General features: G+C 39.2%; 1 protein-coding gene and 1 long non-coding RNA gene across 4 annotated transcripts; one reads left to right on the top strand and one right to left on the bottom strand.

Moving 5' to 3' along the window:
* Window positions 1-145: 145 nt before the first annotated feature.
* Window positions 146-13,942, bottom strand: LOC137574273 (protein ECT2-like). Of its 3 annotated transcripts, XM_068286486.1 has the most exons (12): window positions 13,424-13,942; window positions 10,293-10,533; window positions 5,595-5,730; window positions 5,417-5,526; window positions 5,102-5,351; window positions 4,008-4,934; window positions 2,711-2,842; window positions 2,274-2,639; window positions 1,263-2,207; window positions 1,080-1,190; window positions 876-1,025; window positions 146-802 (listed from the first exon to the last, which is right to left on the bottom strand). In XM_068286486.1, the coding sequence occupies exons 1-12, from the start codon at window positions 13,455-13,457 to the stop codon at window positions 689-691; spliced, it is 3,516 nt and encodes a 1,171-aa protein (XP_068142587.1). In that variant the 5' UTR covers window positions 13,458-13,942; the 3' UTR covers window positions 146-688. The 3 variants fall into 3 exon arrangements, with proteins under 3 accessions (XP_068142587.1, XP_068142589.1, XP_068142588.1); XM_068286488.1 differs by lacking the exon at window positions 4,008-4,934 and having other exon boundaries at window positions 13,424-13,938; XM_068286487.1 differs by lacking the exons at window positions 10,293-10,533; window positions 13,424-13,942 and adding an exon at window positions 6,962-7,070.
* On the top strand, window positions 11,195-11,935 carry LOC137574324 (uncharacterized). Its single transcript, XR_011031977.1, has 2 exons — window positions 11,195-11,345; window positions 11,650-11,935. It is a non-coding gene; the product is annotated as an uncharacterized lncRNA (long non-coding RNA).
* Window positions 13,943-13,948: the final 6 nt, after the last annotated feature.

Here is a 13,948-nt window from a genome sequence, read left to right as displayed (position 1 = left end):
CTTTGAAAGATTGCGAACATCGCATGGATCTCATTGAAGAGGCGTTAAATCGGTTTATACTCTATGAAAGAAAATAGAATCACGAAATCAATCCCAGCATTCGACCATTCCTGAGGTCAATATTAGAATTAAAAGAGGCTGGGTGTTTATATAAAATGTTGTTGCTTTATATATGCAATATATTAATGTTAAATTTATCTTTATATATTAAATATTAAAATACAAAAAAAAAAGAAAAAAATTTACTCAGTAAACATTCACAGCGATTCGCGGCGTATGGATCGAAAGATCATCATAAGCGAATGCGTTTTCTAGTCACTATTTAAGATTAGTTACAATGGGACATACAAATATGTACAGAAATATATGAGAGAACTAATACGTGTGGATGATATATACAGTTAATCAGTAGCGATCGGGGCAAATGGTTCAACATTTTGCCTAAAGAGCTGAATAAGAACTCAGCAGAAACAGAAAAATTAGCTTAAAACGAAGAATGAGTGTATACATTTTACAATTGAGGATGCGTCCTTGTCTTCGATCAGTTTGTGGTGCGATTAGAGTGGGAGCTAGAGTGTATGTGATTTCGAGTGTGTGATTCCGTGTGTGTGTGTGGTGTAGCAGTAGTGCAGTGAGATTCTAGTTTGGAATACATTGGCGAGTCCTTGGAGTCTCGTTGTCAACGGATTTATATGCGGTCAACGCCTGGTTTATTCTTGCGTGTGGGCTGCACTGAAAGCGGCGGCACCGATTGCGTTGAGGGCGAATTGCTGCGCATATCCTCATCGTCATCATCCACTTCCTGTTGAGGAGAAAACGAAATGAGTCATTAATTACTGCTATATGATGTTCGAATTGGTTTTCCTGCCACATACATTGATGTTAGTGCAGCTAGCCAGACGCATTTGGGACAATTGGGAGGCTGGCGTCAATGAGTTGTTGCTGCCAAAGGGCGATGTCATTATAGTAGATACAGCCCGTTTCAATTTGTTTGGAGTTTTGTTGAAAGAGAACGCTCGACCGACCTGAAAAAACGATTGCACATTATTCAAGTATATCAATTCTCTTTTGAGACCCACCTTAAGGCGTGTCCTTGCAGCCAATTTGAAAGCCTTGCTCAAAGTACTGACATTTGTATCACTTATGTCCACTTGCAGTTCCTTGGAAGTGTGGCATAGCAAGATATTATTCTAGATTAGAAGTAAACACACATCAAATAAATATACAAAAGTGATATATCCTCGCAGCAAAGAGAAACTTACAGCATCAGTCCGACATGTGTGAGCAGCAATTTGCATGGACAACTTCTTAACATAGACCGATTTCTCCGTTTCCTCGTCTGTTATGCTAAATGCATATAGATTCTCCTTCTCATCGCGAAGCAGGAGGCCAAATGCACGAGAGCTATCCGTTATATCGATCACAAATTGAACCGTATTCAATGAAATAAACTTAATATGCTTGTGCGTTTTGGCCGTACTTGGCGATTTGGCCGTATTGAAACCTCTTGATTTCCGCTTGCACAACTCAATGGAATCGGAGAAAAGGAATAACAATAAACTGTCGCCACGGCCGCTTAGCGATTCGGATAACTCATTCACTTCGCATTTCGATATAAAACTCCTGTTGGAGCTGACCAAATGCGCTGGACAACCTTCGATGTCGTTGAATATATCGAACATAGCCATTCTCGACTCGGTGCGCCGTTTATCCTCGTTAATGTGTAACATAACCTGCTTGATTGCCTTCAGAGCCTCCTCGAGCCTCGCATGGTCCACATTAGAGCCCGTGGTGTGTTTAAGGATGTCGTTTAGCAATAGACTTATGCTTGGCAATCGCTGAACTGGTCGAATCATTAGATCTTCCAAGCTCTGGCGACCGCATTCCGGTTTCATCTGGTTAATCTTGAGGAATGCATGGAAACGAGGATATTCCCGGTCACAACGATGCAGTTGCTCTTTCATTTTCTCAAAGAAATTCACATAGGGAGGATAGGCTCTGACTAATTGATCTTGATGTTGAATGATAATGTCACCAATAAGACAATCCTCATGCCAATTCGAATGCATATCGCGTAATTTTTCAAGCATTGATTGATGCACCTCATGTATGGGTAGGAAATTGCCAAAAATCGACTTGATTTCAGATTTATTGAGCAATTCATCGTTCTCGGTTTCGGCCAACTCATCGAGTTTGTTTTTGAACAACTTTTGAATGGAAGAAAAAGGACATTAATGAAGTCAAGTTAGTTTGAAAATAATATTGCCGCTCACATTCAATATGGTATCCAATATCCCGACATAATTTGATTCCGTGGTAAAGAAATCCATAAAATGATTAAACCGCATTGATTTCTTGGCCGGCGTTGAGGATTCACCACCAACTTCCGTCTCTCCCGCCTGCATTAACAGCTTGTCTCCCTGCGATTTATCCGGACTGGTTGTACAATCGAAAAAACTATTCGAACCAGACAAGAGGCCAGCTTCTGATACAGAAGACCGTCTCTTGCTGGAGCCCAATGGAGTCCCCTCCAATTGCAGACGCTGTGAAATACGTTTGCGTTTCCTTTTGTTATTGCTAAACAGCAGCGATTCGGGACGATCAGCTGTACTTGGGGTGTTTGCAAAGGTATCCAGGTACTAGAGAATGAATATAGACATAGATCATTTCGAATATTATTGAATAAGTTGCAGTTGGCCAGATAACTCACGTCTCCAAACAAGTAGTCCCGTTCGTTGGCATAGCCATCCTTTATGTAGTACCAAAACCAATCCGATTTCAATATATGGGAGCTCTTGTTATTCGGCTCTGGTTTCGTCGTAGTTGTATGCTCATCAACCACCTAAGCAATGAGCAACGAGGATCGGGCAATAGCAGAATCGAGAAATGGGAAATGGGAATTGAGAAAAGAAAATATTGTAAAGATTTTTTCAATTAAAAGTCGCGCAACATTAAAATTAGTTTGGAAAAAATGTGCTAAAATGTTTTGTTTGTTTTCAAATATATAAATATTACATATTGTGTGCATGTCAGTGGGTTCTTATTTATCTATATATATTTATATACATATATAGAGTTATAATCAAGTTAAGCATCGGCATCGGCAGCAGCAAGCACAATAAATTTTTCAAATAGGCCCAAACAAAACATTTTTATTATGCACATTTCTTTTTGGCAAACACTTTGAAAAACGATGAAAAGCGAGCAAGGAAAATCGAAAAATATATGTAAAAAGAAAAATAATATATGTATAAAAATCGAGTGCGCAAAAATTGTTTATCAAAAAAATTCCTCAATGTGAATGAAACATTTGTGCAAATATTTGTTAGTTCATAAGCTTTTTTATTTCTTCTATTGTTTTGTTTTTTGTATATTCTGTTGCCTGTTTTGTTTTGTTTTTGTTGTTAAAACTATATAATTTTATTCAAGCTGTTTGGTATTTATGTATATATTTATTGTATTTGCTTTGCGCTTTAATTTCAGTGTGAGAAAAGGAGGAAACCCATACCAAAAAAAATGAAGGTTATTATTATTTACAAGAGAAAAAATAAAACACAAAAAACAAAACCAGAAGAAGCAATTAGGTTAAAATTAAGTAAGGGGGGTGGTGGGTGTAAGTGTGTGGGTTGGGTTCATGTGAAGTAAATAAGTAATAACAATTAACATAAGACACATTCATATTTAGAAAGTTGAAAAAAAAAAAACAACAAAAACTGGGGAGATTCTATTTCCCAAACATCACAATTTTCGCACGCAAATGTTTCAAATTCAAATTAAAGAGAATGACTGACAATGAGACTAGGACTGTTATCCTTCACAGAAGTCGATTCCATTCGTCAAATCCGTTAAACCGATACTTAAGCCTACAAAACTACATTTATAACATTTATTCTTTATGCTGAGGGCATAATTTTCATGATTTTCAAAGTATTTTCCCCCAAATGTAGAGGATGAAAGAGTGGAGAGATCGTTTCGTTAATATGTACATATATATATTTTTATTATACCGTTTGATTATTCGATTCGACTGCATTTTGGGTTTGACTAGATAATGCATTCTGTTTTGAGCTACATGGAGGACTCTCCCGGCGACGTTTGCGTGTCTTGGGAGTTGAAATTGCCGAGACGTTGCCAGTGACGATGCCACCATCTACAACTGCTGATCCTCCTCCTTCTGCTGCTGCTCCTGTTTCTACTCGTAGTCCTCCTCTTAATACACGACGTTCCGGTGAGGTCATCATTTGACTTAATGGTGTCTCCGGCGTGACAGACATTCGTCTGGGAGGTCTTGGTGGTGTGGCCATATAGTCCAAATATGGACTATTTGTCGAGGCCAAACGTCTACGGAATCCGGTCCAAGTTTTTTGTATCGATGAGGTCAATTTACCAGGTGTATTATTATTATTATAATTTATAGGATTTTCTGCAAACAGTGAGTCAAGATCTTGAACAACTGTGCTGTTACGTCTGGGTTTCTTGGATTTTGGTTCCAATACAAAGCTAACCGAACGTTTTATAGTTCTCGATATGGAGGAGCCAACGCTTAACAATTTTTGTTCCTTATGTCTTGCAGCAAAAACGGGCGAATCAACAATGGAACAATCATTGTTGATGTCGTTCTCAATGCATCTGCGTTTCGGTTTACGCGGTTCAATGTATGTTTCATCCTCTTTAAATTCATCATCGGATTCGGGAAGCACATCATCATCTTCATCATTATTATCACAAAACAAGCGTTCGTCAAAATGTATGTCTTCCAGTTCGTCGGAATGTTTCTCGTCAGTTGTAGTCATTTGTGGTGGAGTCGTATTTGGGGTGGTAGTAGTCGTTGTTGTTGTTGTTGTGGTGGAAGTAGTTTCAAAATGAGAATTAGTATTACTACAATGGGATGAAGGTGGGGGGTTAGTGAATACAGCTCCCTTATCGGGTATCACCTGGAAGACAACAGGACACACATGAAGGTGAAGAACACATTAAATTAAAAAAAAAAAAAAAACACACCAAAAACCATGCACATTAAAACTCGAGCACAAACTACGTCTTAAAAACTAATCAGAAGCACCATAGGAAAATTCAAAGGTGGCAAACCATCGTCACTCACCACATGAGAGCACTCTGGATCATCCAGTTCGGCATACATTCCACCATTCTCCAACAAAACATCCACCATATGTTGATGATCCTCTGCCGGGAAACCGAAAAAACAGATTTTATGGCCTTCAAAAGGTTTCAATTTGTGCGATTTTGTAAAATGTTCCCTTGTGGCATCAAAATTTAAGGTATTCCGCTCATCCCAAGCGGCATATACCCAAGCTGACCTGACTACGGCCAAACGAAAAGTCTTTGCGTATCTAAAGCGAAGAAACATTTTTGTTAGTATCGAATTTATTGCATATTGTCCATTATTAACTCTTACTGGTATTTTTCTCCACCACTTTGATTGCAAATCAAATGGGTTGTGCGAGTATTCATCAAGTCCTTTTTAATACACCCGCCCATTGAGTGGATCAAATGCACCATTTTAGTCTGTGGATAGAAAGTTAGTTTAGCACAAAGATCAGAGTGCGCTGCCATCGATCCATCCGTCCACTCACCAACTCTTCCCGCTTTCTTATGCCAGTGAAGCTGGTCACAACGCCCTGCATGGCATAATTGTAGATGGGTCGTGTGTTCTGCCCAATGGTAATTTTCAACTGAGCCGCATGCCTTAACGCGGGAGGACCCAAAATACTGCAGAGATACAAAGAGGAAAGATACAATTAAATATTTATGTGGCACACTTTGAGTTATGCAAGGCAATCTGGTTTTTATGTCCCAATTGACCTTGGCAGTTGGCCTCCCCCATAGATAGATACACATTTCAATACAACATCAGAAGAAACCAATTCCAATCACCTCCAGCCCTGCTCCAGCTCCTACTCCCACTGAGAATAGAGAACCAAGAATGGAGGAGAGATCAAGTTTTATAGGGAAAAGGGCTTTTGTTTATAACCCCGGACGGACTTGTAGCTTCTACTGAGAACAACAGCTGCTGACTGCCTGTGCCTCCATCTCTGTCTCTGCCTCCTTTCCCGAAGTGTCTGGGCTGGCTCTCTTGGGCGAAATGCCGGAAGTTTTCATAAACAAATCAATTGAACGGAAGTGGGCGGCCTGCCGCCTGACTGATGACTGGGAGAGGAATTAAATGGGATGTGATGGGATGGGATGGGTTGGATTGGGGTGGTGTATATTTATGATATTTTAAATGGCCAATATAATGAAAATTAATTTATGTGCATCATCAATGCGTCGCGTAATTGTGCGGTGTGTGGTTAAAGATTTTGTTTGTATTTCTTTCCCAATTTTTTTTTTGAGAGAATTCAGAGTCTCATTCTGCAGATTGTGGTGGAAGGGGCTTTGTAGAAATGCTCAAATATATAGAAAATTAAATGAGTAATGTAAAAAATTATAAAAAGATGGATTTATATTAAAATTAAGTGTGCCATTTTCCATTCAGATCGTAATTACTAATTGTTCGACAAAGGATAATTATGTATTTTGACTTAATTAGACTCCGCCCTAACTGTTGACAGAGACGTACATGGTTAGATCGGCTATATCAAGAATTTCATCGGCTCGGAAAAGCTCCCTTAACCTTGTTCCGCACATTTTATAGATTTTGATATACCATTTCATGGAAGGGTTATGCAAATAACTACAGAATCACTATATATGTACACTATAAAATAAGACTATTTCTGAAGGTTTTTACTTAGGGCGCTTCGTTTTTCACACCAGAAAAGTATTTTATAATGCTAATTAGCATTACTTCACTTTAAATAGAGAGAAAAAAAGTTAACTCGCATAAGTTGAATCCATTCATACATAGCGTATAGTCATGTTGCATTAGTTGATCCACAAACACACACAGACAGACCACACCCACACTCATTTCTTCTCACTTATCACTTTTTGTTCTTACCAATAAAGGTAAATTTCCATGATATTTTGTCACTTGTTGAATAAACAATAATAAAAAACGATCCGCCAAAACGATTAAATTCGATTCTTGAGGGCAGCTATACCCAGACAATTGTGACACTCGACTAGTGCCTGGCGTCGCGACGCCTCCGATTTGCCTCGGAAAAATAATTGAGAATGAACTGAAAAAGCAGCAGCAGCCCCAGCCAGAGTGAGTGTGTGAATATGAGTGTGAATCCGAGTGAGTGGGGAAATGGAAATAGAAAATGCCAACAGAGACATCCATGTATCTGTGTGTATGGGTGTGTGTATGTGGCATGATGATGAATTCTCATAAGATGAGCAAACAAACAAAAAATTATGATGATGCTGCTGCTCCTTGCCACAGAAAATAACAAAATTGGAGACACACTCAGAGAGACAGATAATGAGCAAGAGGAAAAGTGGGAGGAGGGGGAAAACAGCGGGCAGAGAGTAAGCAAATGTAAACAAAGCAAATAGCAAGCAAGCAGCAGGTGACAAATATTTCGTATCCAAGGAAAACCCATGGACAATCGAAATTCTTATCTTGCTTAGTCAAGAGTCAAGAGAGATGAAACACACCAACAGAAGCGTGGCCCATGATGATTGAGTGGCCTCCAGATGATCATCACGCAACAACAACAATAATAACAATTTGTTGGGGGGGACCCTCTGTATATGTAAAGTAAAGTGCGGCGATCTTTTGCCTTTCCACTCGAACTTTGCGAGGGTCAAAACTATATTCCAGTCAATGACATATCCGTCCGTCCGTCCGTCGGTCAGTCCATCTATCCATCGTTCACTGGTTGACGGTTCGCAGTTGATTCTCGCTTCTCGTCGCAATTAATTTGCCATATCGAAACTTATAAATTATAAAATATATCTACTTGAGGCATTTTCAGAATAATATAAAAATATATAGAAATAAAATGAATATCAGGAATGTCTTTCAACACTTTTTCCACATGATTTGACATCGTTTTTTTTGTTTCTCATTTATATACACATTTTTTATAGAATCTTGGCGCCAGTGCGACAACATTGCGGCAATCCCCCAAACGATTTTCTTTTGCTTTTCTTGAAAATTGTCATTGTAAGAAAGAGAGAGTGAGAGTGACAGAGATCAACACAGATCCGAAGGGGCGGGAAAACCCAAAATAGGCAATCCGCAAAGCATTCATTCAACTAAATGCTTTTGTTATTGCAAGCGAATTCCAATGATTCAGATAGAGAGAGATATGTATCCTATATACACACACAGAGAGTTCATCATCGGAATGGCACTATAATATACACAGGTTGGGAATATTGATTCTCAGAATTATTTTAATATTACTTTTAATCTCCACCACATTCATTTCAATTAATTCATTTCTGAGAAGGAAGAGTTACAACCTCTGCCCCTCCCGATTGGGAAACTTTCGCAAGTGCTTAAGACTTAAGCACACAATAAATGAATTTCCTTTTAAAGTGTATAATTTGCCATTTTTATGTGGAAGAAGAAAGATATCTACTAAAACGTATCTCAATTATGCAAATTGTTAGCTTAGGTTATGGCAATGGGACAGTGGGACCTACATACAACAGACGGTACCTCCTGTAAATTTCAATAGAATTGCCCCAAAAAAGTATGCCATAAATAGAGGCATAGGTTGGGTTAGATCTTAGCCTTGAGGACGCACATAGACCTGGTCTGGTCCGTTGATTGGAGTAACTAGAGATTTAAATCAGTGATCCAGTCGATTATTCCAGGGTTGTGCGTGTGTCTTGCCCTTAGGCAGTGCCCTGTGATCTATTTGTTGTTTCTCTAGAACCTGAATCGATTTTTTGGGCCCCGATAGTGTTGATAGTAATATATATATATTCTTGGAGCTCCTGGCGAATAGCGCTTCTCCTCTATAGCCCTTTTGGAACAGAATAGCTAAAAGGATCAAGAACGGCTTGTGCCATAAGTTTGTTGGTTTTCTAAGACAGAGAGAAGAGAAGATCATTAGATATAACGATGACACACGACCCGTTTAGGATCTCCTGCCTCCAAGCAGTCGTTTATGTCGTTGAGATGATTCTGATGGAACTTTTCTGTTCGTTGAGTCTTTGTGTGGTTATCTTATTGTAAACAGATTCTTAGATTTCAAAGCACAACCAAACGTCCACATATTTCCGTTCCTTTCCCATATCCATAACAAATTAAATTAAAATAAGGAAAATTATCGCACATGTATACAAATCTGGACTCATAAAAAATGTATAATTATCTCGCCCGAGAACGAAAACAAAAACAGAAAAAAGAACGAACAAAAACATTTGTTTACGCACCTTTTTTTTTGGCGAAGAGTGAGGGGATAGGGGGAACAAAACACAAAAAGTCGAAACATGAATGAAAATCTAATCAACAAATAATAATTTCTAATGACCAACAAGTCGACGGAGGCGGAGACTGTTTTCTTTAGTTCCGTTGCTAATTTTCCTTTACATGTTCTTGGTTCAAGAGCAACAAATTTTCGCACTGAAAAACGCATTTGGTGACCTCCAAAAACTAAAAAACGAAATGATACTTAAAGTCGGGATAGCGACTTTTGTGATACCCTATAGAAAAGACATAAACTGCCACAACGTACACCTCAACAGTTTAATTGCATATGGGATATCTTGACTCTTTCAGTCGACTTCAGTTATTCGTGGGAACGTTCTTAACTTTGGACGATCTTGGTCTGGATCTTACAGGGTATGCAAACAGCTCGTTAATAAAATGAAATATATGAAATATTTTCTCAATTGGAATGGAATGGGAGGAGTGGAATGGAGCGTAGTGGGATGGGTCATAGGGAGACGGGAGCGTGTAGGTTATTACTGCGCAGCAGGCAAATTAATCAACCATGAATGGAAAAGTAGATAAATATTCGTATATATGCGCAAAATATAAATAATAAAAATTGAAAATTGTTGAAAAATTTGCGCAAGTTTCAAATTTGACAACAATTTGTAAAAAGAAAAGAAAAGAACTGCTTCTGATATTTAGGTTTGAGGCGGCGGCGCATGGAGCTGCCGCTGTCAATCTTCCCCAACATCTGCCCCTTTCCCCTCCCCCATGGCTCTTAGAAGGGGAGTAGGGGGTTGGGTAGGTGGTACTCGACTAGCATGCGTGTGTCTCGATTTCAAATTCAATTTGAAAAGACAACAACGAGACGACAACGCGACACTGACACATTTGTTTAGCTTCAGCTGCTAAAATTAAGCAGATCTCTTGATTTATTTTTAGTACCCACCTCCCCATCACCGTCTCCCTATCGTTCTGTTAATCTTTGACTTACCATTGCTTCCGGCTGTTCAATGTCTCATATAGGGAGCCTTCGAAATCTGGCAAGACGAAGAACGTACGCCTTTTGGCTCCATCAGCGTTACCACTACTATCGATGAACTCCATTCCTGTTTCAGAAATTATCACTGGCATGCCAAAGGAGTGGGCTGCCTGCAGCGTTTCCATATCCCTGCCGGCATCGCCCACCAAGCAGATTTGAGTTGCTGGTGGTTCGTCCCTTGTAATCGACATTTCTGTAAGGAGACAAACAGAGAAGAGAAAGCGCATGAGATTATATATCTTTGACGTGGAAATGCGAGAGTCCTCGGCCAGAGACAGGTGACTATATGAGCTTATTCAAAGTCTTAACCAATCGTAGATATAGAATTCATTTAGGGTAATCTCCATGGAGTTTCCCTCATAAGGGTATTTGTATGCGTGTCATTTCTTTTGGGAATATTTTTTTGTTTTCTAGATGATTTATGATTGCTTGCTCATTCAGCTTTTGTTTGTTTATGCGCAATTGTGGCAAAAGAGCCACCAAAAATGAAAAGGAATATACGAAAACGAAAATAGAATTGCAAACCACAAGTATTCAAAGAAGAAGCATTAGAAGGGCAATAGAAGATCGCTTCTACTGACAGAGAAATGAGAACTTGTGAGTGAAACTGTCGACATGAATTTTAATTGTGCTAAGAGCAGAGAAAGTGGGTGGTTGGGTTGGTCATTTGAGTCAACCTTCAATTCAATAGAACTTTTGACACACGCCGAAAAATGCAGCAAAATACAAATTGCATCGCCCACAACAAGACATTCCGCCCGTCCGTCCCAGAGGGTCCGTGCTCGCTTCCAAGTCCGTGTCCATGTCAAGAGTGGAGGAAAACATTTTTCAAGTGCAATTCATTTGCCCCCAATCGCGGCATGGTACAAGAAATTGCAATGAAGATTGAGGGGACGGCGTGTGGTGGTGGTGAATGGTGCAATTGATGCATTTTATCCAGAACTGTGCAGCTGTAACCGATGCCAATTGTCTCATTCCACTGAACAAAGTCCAGAGAACGATGGGGTAAGATCGTTCGTTCCTTCTCCCTAGAAACGATTCTTTTTTTTACTTAGACTTAAGGTAAAAGCGTAATTGTATTTTAACTAAGGGAAATTTCAAATGAGTAGTCGTTTGTATGCCGGGTTTACAGGGTATCTATGAAGTCGTAGTCGCCTGGTATCAATAGTTAGACACTTTTGTTGTTGTTGCTTGGTGTGCGCTTTGTAAACAATTGATAAACATGGCAAAATTTTACTTAATGAACGATTTATGAGCTAGCCAAAATGTATTTTCCGTATAATAAGTGCAGGGGTATAATGTTTTCTAGATCGTACCAGTCAGTCGTCGCCGTTGCCAGTGAACAAACTCAATTTATATAAGAAACTTAAACAATTTCGTTTGCGTATAAACAAATTGAAAACAATGGGACATCAATTTAGGGAGAAGACGAAGGCGGTGCGAGAGAATCGATCTGTCAGCACTTTATGAATAAAAACACTAATAATTAAAGCTACTCACTAAGATTTGGATTGACACTTGGTTCAGTTCGAACATTTTTCCCCCTATCTACGTCCTCAATGTTTAATAAATAAAGAAGTCCTTCACATCCTCCACTTCTTAGTCCACGCTTTGTTGGGTTGATGAAATTTTACCTGTAAAGTCCTCATACACCTGGCAAAGGCAAAGTTTTGCTTGCTTGAGTTGCTTTTCATAGGTGAAATACGACAAGGCTTCTCGACGAACTGTGACCAATTTCTTACAGTCAGTCCCTGCTTTGACGAAACTGAGTCGCCGCGGTGTCGGCATTAAAGGTGAGTGCAACATCATGCTGAAGGATCACGAACTACACTGAATTGCAACTGAGATGATGGCCTAAGAAGGGCGCAAAAACGATATTTTTGCATATATCCAGAGCCACAGGTGTTCGTTTTGGGTTTGAGATGGGAAATTTGTGTGTCTCTATGTGTTTGTGTGCGTGCGAACCTTTCTCGCACAGGTGCGCGCAGGCTGTATATTACTTTGCTTGTGGGAATTCAGAAATTTCGTCTCTTTTTCTTCTTTTTTTTTTGGCTTGTTTTCGTCATTTGGCCAACTTCCAAAAATGAAAATACAAACACGATGACAAACTAATTGAATGGCACTTTAAAAATGACAAAGCGATCAAACAGGCGTAACTCAGAATGGAAAAGGCACAAATAGACTCATCAGAGAAAAATCCCGTAACGAAAAATTCGCGATCTCTCTTCCGGAAGCAAAAGAAGGACCTTTGATGCACACACACACACACCCATTCATAGTGTGCATGTTGATGTAAAAATGCCATTAACATTGAGGCAGACAGCGCCCCTAAGCAGCAACATGTGTAAGGCTGCAGAAAGATAGACAGAGTGAGAGAGAGACAGAGAGATCGTATGCGTAGGGGTAGGTAACTCAGCGGTAAATAACAACAAACCCAAGCATGCACAACTAAGCAAGGAAGAGAGGGAGAGCGAGTTATGTTTTCTACCTGTGTGAGAGCAAGCAACAGCAGCAGCAGGCAGACTCCCGACTCCAGGACAGTGATGTCACTAGCTAACTGCTCATTGCTGAGAGGAATCGCTCTCTGGCGGCTGCGATTGCGCTGTGCCAATGTTGTTGTTCCTGTATTTGTTGTTGTTTGTATAGTTCTTCTTGCTATCTCTTTTCCTCCTTGGTACAGTGCCGGTGAATGGACCAGAGAAGAGGGTCGGTCGGGTGGTGCTGTTGGTCACCACTCACGATAAACATTTTCTACATACAAATAATTCAATAATTCAACGCAAAGATAAAAAGAGCTTAAAATTCCCAGTCGTTTTGCCGTTTCTTCTTTCTTCCCCCACAAAAAACAACAATTAAATGAAAAAATTATACATGAAATAGATGTACTATGTGTATATATTTTTTAGCTGCTGGCAGCGACATATTTTATAAGCATCTTTTAGCCTCGAATTTGGTTTATTTTTCTCGCTCTTTACAGCCCTATTCTAAACAAACCCCATTCCTTTAGCACCCGTTCATTATTATGACTAAAAAAATTTGCAAACTACAATTTGATAAAATTCATTAAAATGAGTAAAACTTACCAATTTTTTGTTGCTGCTTCTCGGTTGTTTCCATTTTCCCTTTTTGGTTGTTGCTTTTTTTAATACAAAACTTTAATTCTTTTATTTTAAAATAACTATTCACAGCACATATTAAGCAACACCAACTAAATAACACAAAGTATGTTTCATGTCAACATGACTTGTTCCGCTTGCTTTGTTTATTTTTGGTTGATGTTTTCTACGTGGTTTGGTTGAGGCTAAGACATAACTTTTCTTCTTTTTTTCCAGTTAAAAAGCGGCGCGAAAAACTGAAAGCACGCTACCGCCTGAAATACACACTCACACACACACAAAAAAAGAAAACGAAGTTTATTGACGGTAGCTTGTATTAATTATATTTTCAATCGTTGAACACTTGCAAAATACGTTCAAAAGATAGCGCCGCGTTGTTTTTGTGTAAATGTTTCTTGGCGAAGCGTCGGAATCACAAAATAAATCAAATTTTTTAACGGCGAAGCGCGTCTTTGGACTTTTCGGTTTGTCTCTTTCTCACACACGTACCCA

The sequence above is a fragment of the Drosophila tropicalis genome, unplaced genomic scaffold (genome assembly GCF_018151085.1).
Source record: "Drosophila tropicalis isolate 14030-0801.00 unplaced genomic scaffold, ASM1815108v1 contig_443, whole genome shotgun sequence".
NCBI classification, from domain to species: domain Eukaryota; kingdom Metazoa; phylum Arthropoda; class Insecta; order Diptera; family Drosophilidae; genus Drosophila; species Drosophila tropicalis.
The sequence above is the reverse complement of the archived record's forward strand: the minus strand, read 5'-3'. Positions and strand labels throughout refer to the sequence as shown.

What these genes read in the sequence shown, in the direction of transcription:
- LOC137574273 (XM_068286486.1), bottom strand. Translation starts at nt 13,457, where the DNA reads ATGGAAACAACCGAGAAGCAGCAACAAAAAATTG. An exon ending in GAAGCAGCAACAAAAAATTG is followed by an intron (nt 10,534 to 13,423) that starts GTAAGTTTTACT and finishes GTCTCCTTACAG; the next exon opens with AAATGTCGATTACAAGGGAC. An exon ending in CTGCAAGGACACGCCTTAAG is followed by an intron (nt 1,026 to 1,079) that starts GTGGGTCTCAAA and finishes TCGTTTTTTCAG; the next exon opens with GTCGGTCGAGCGTTCTCTTT.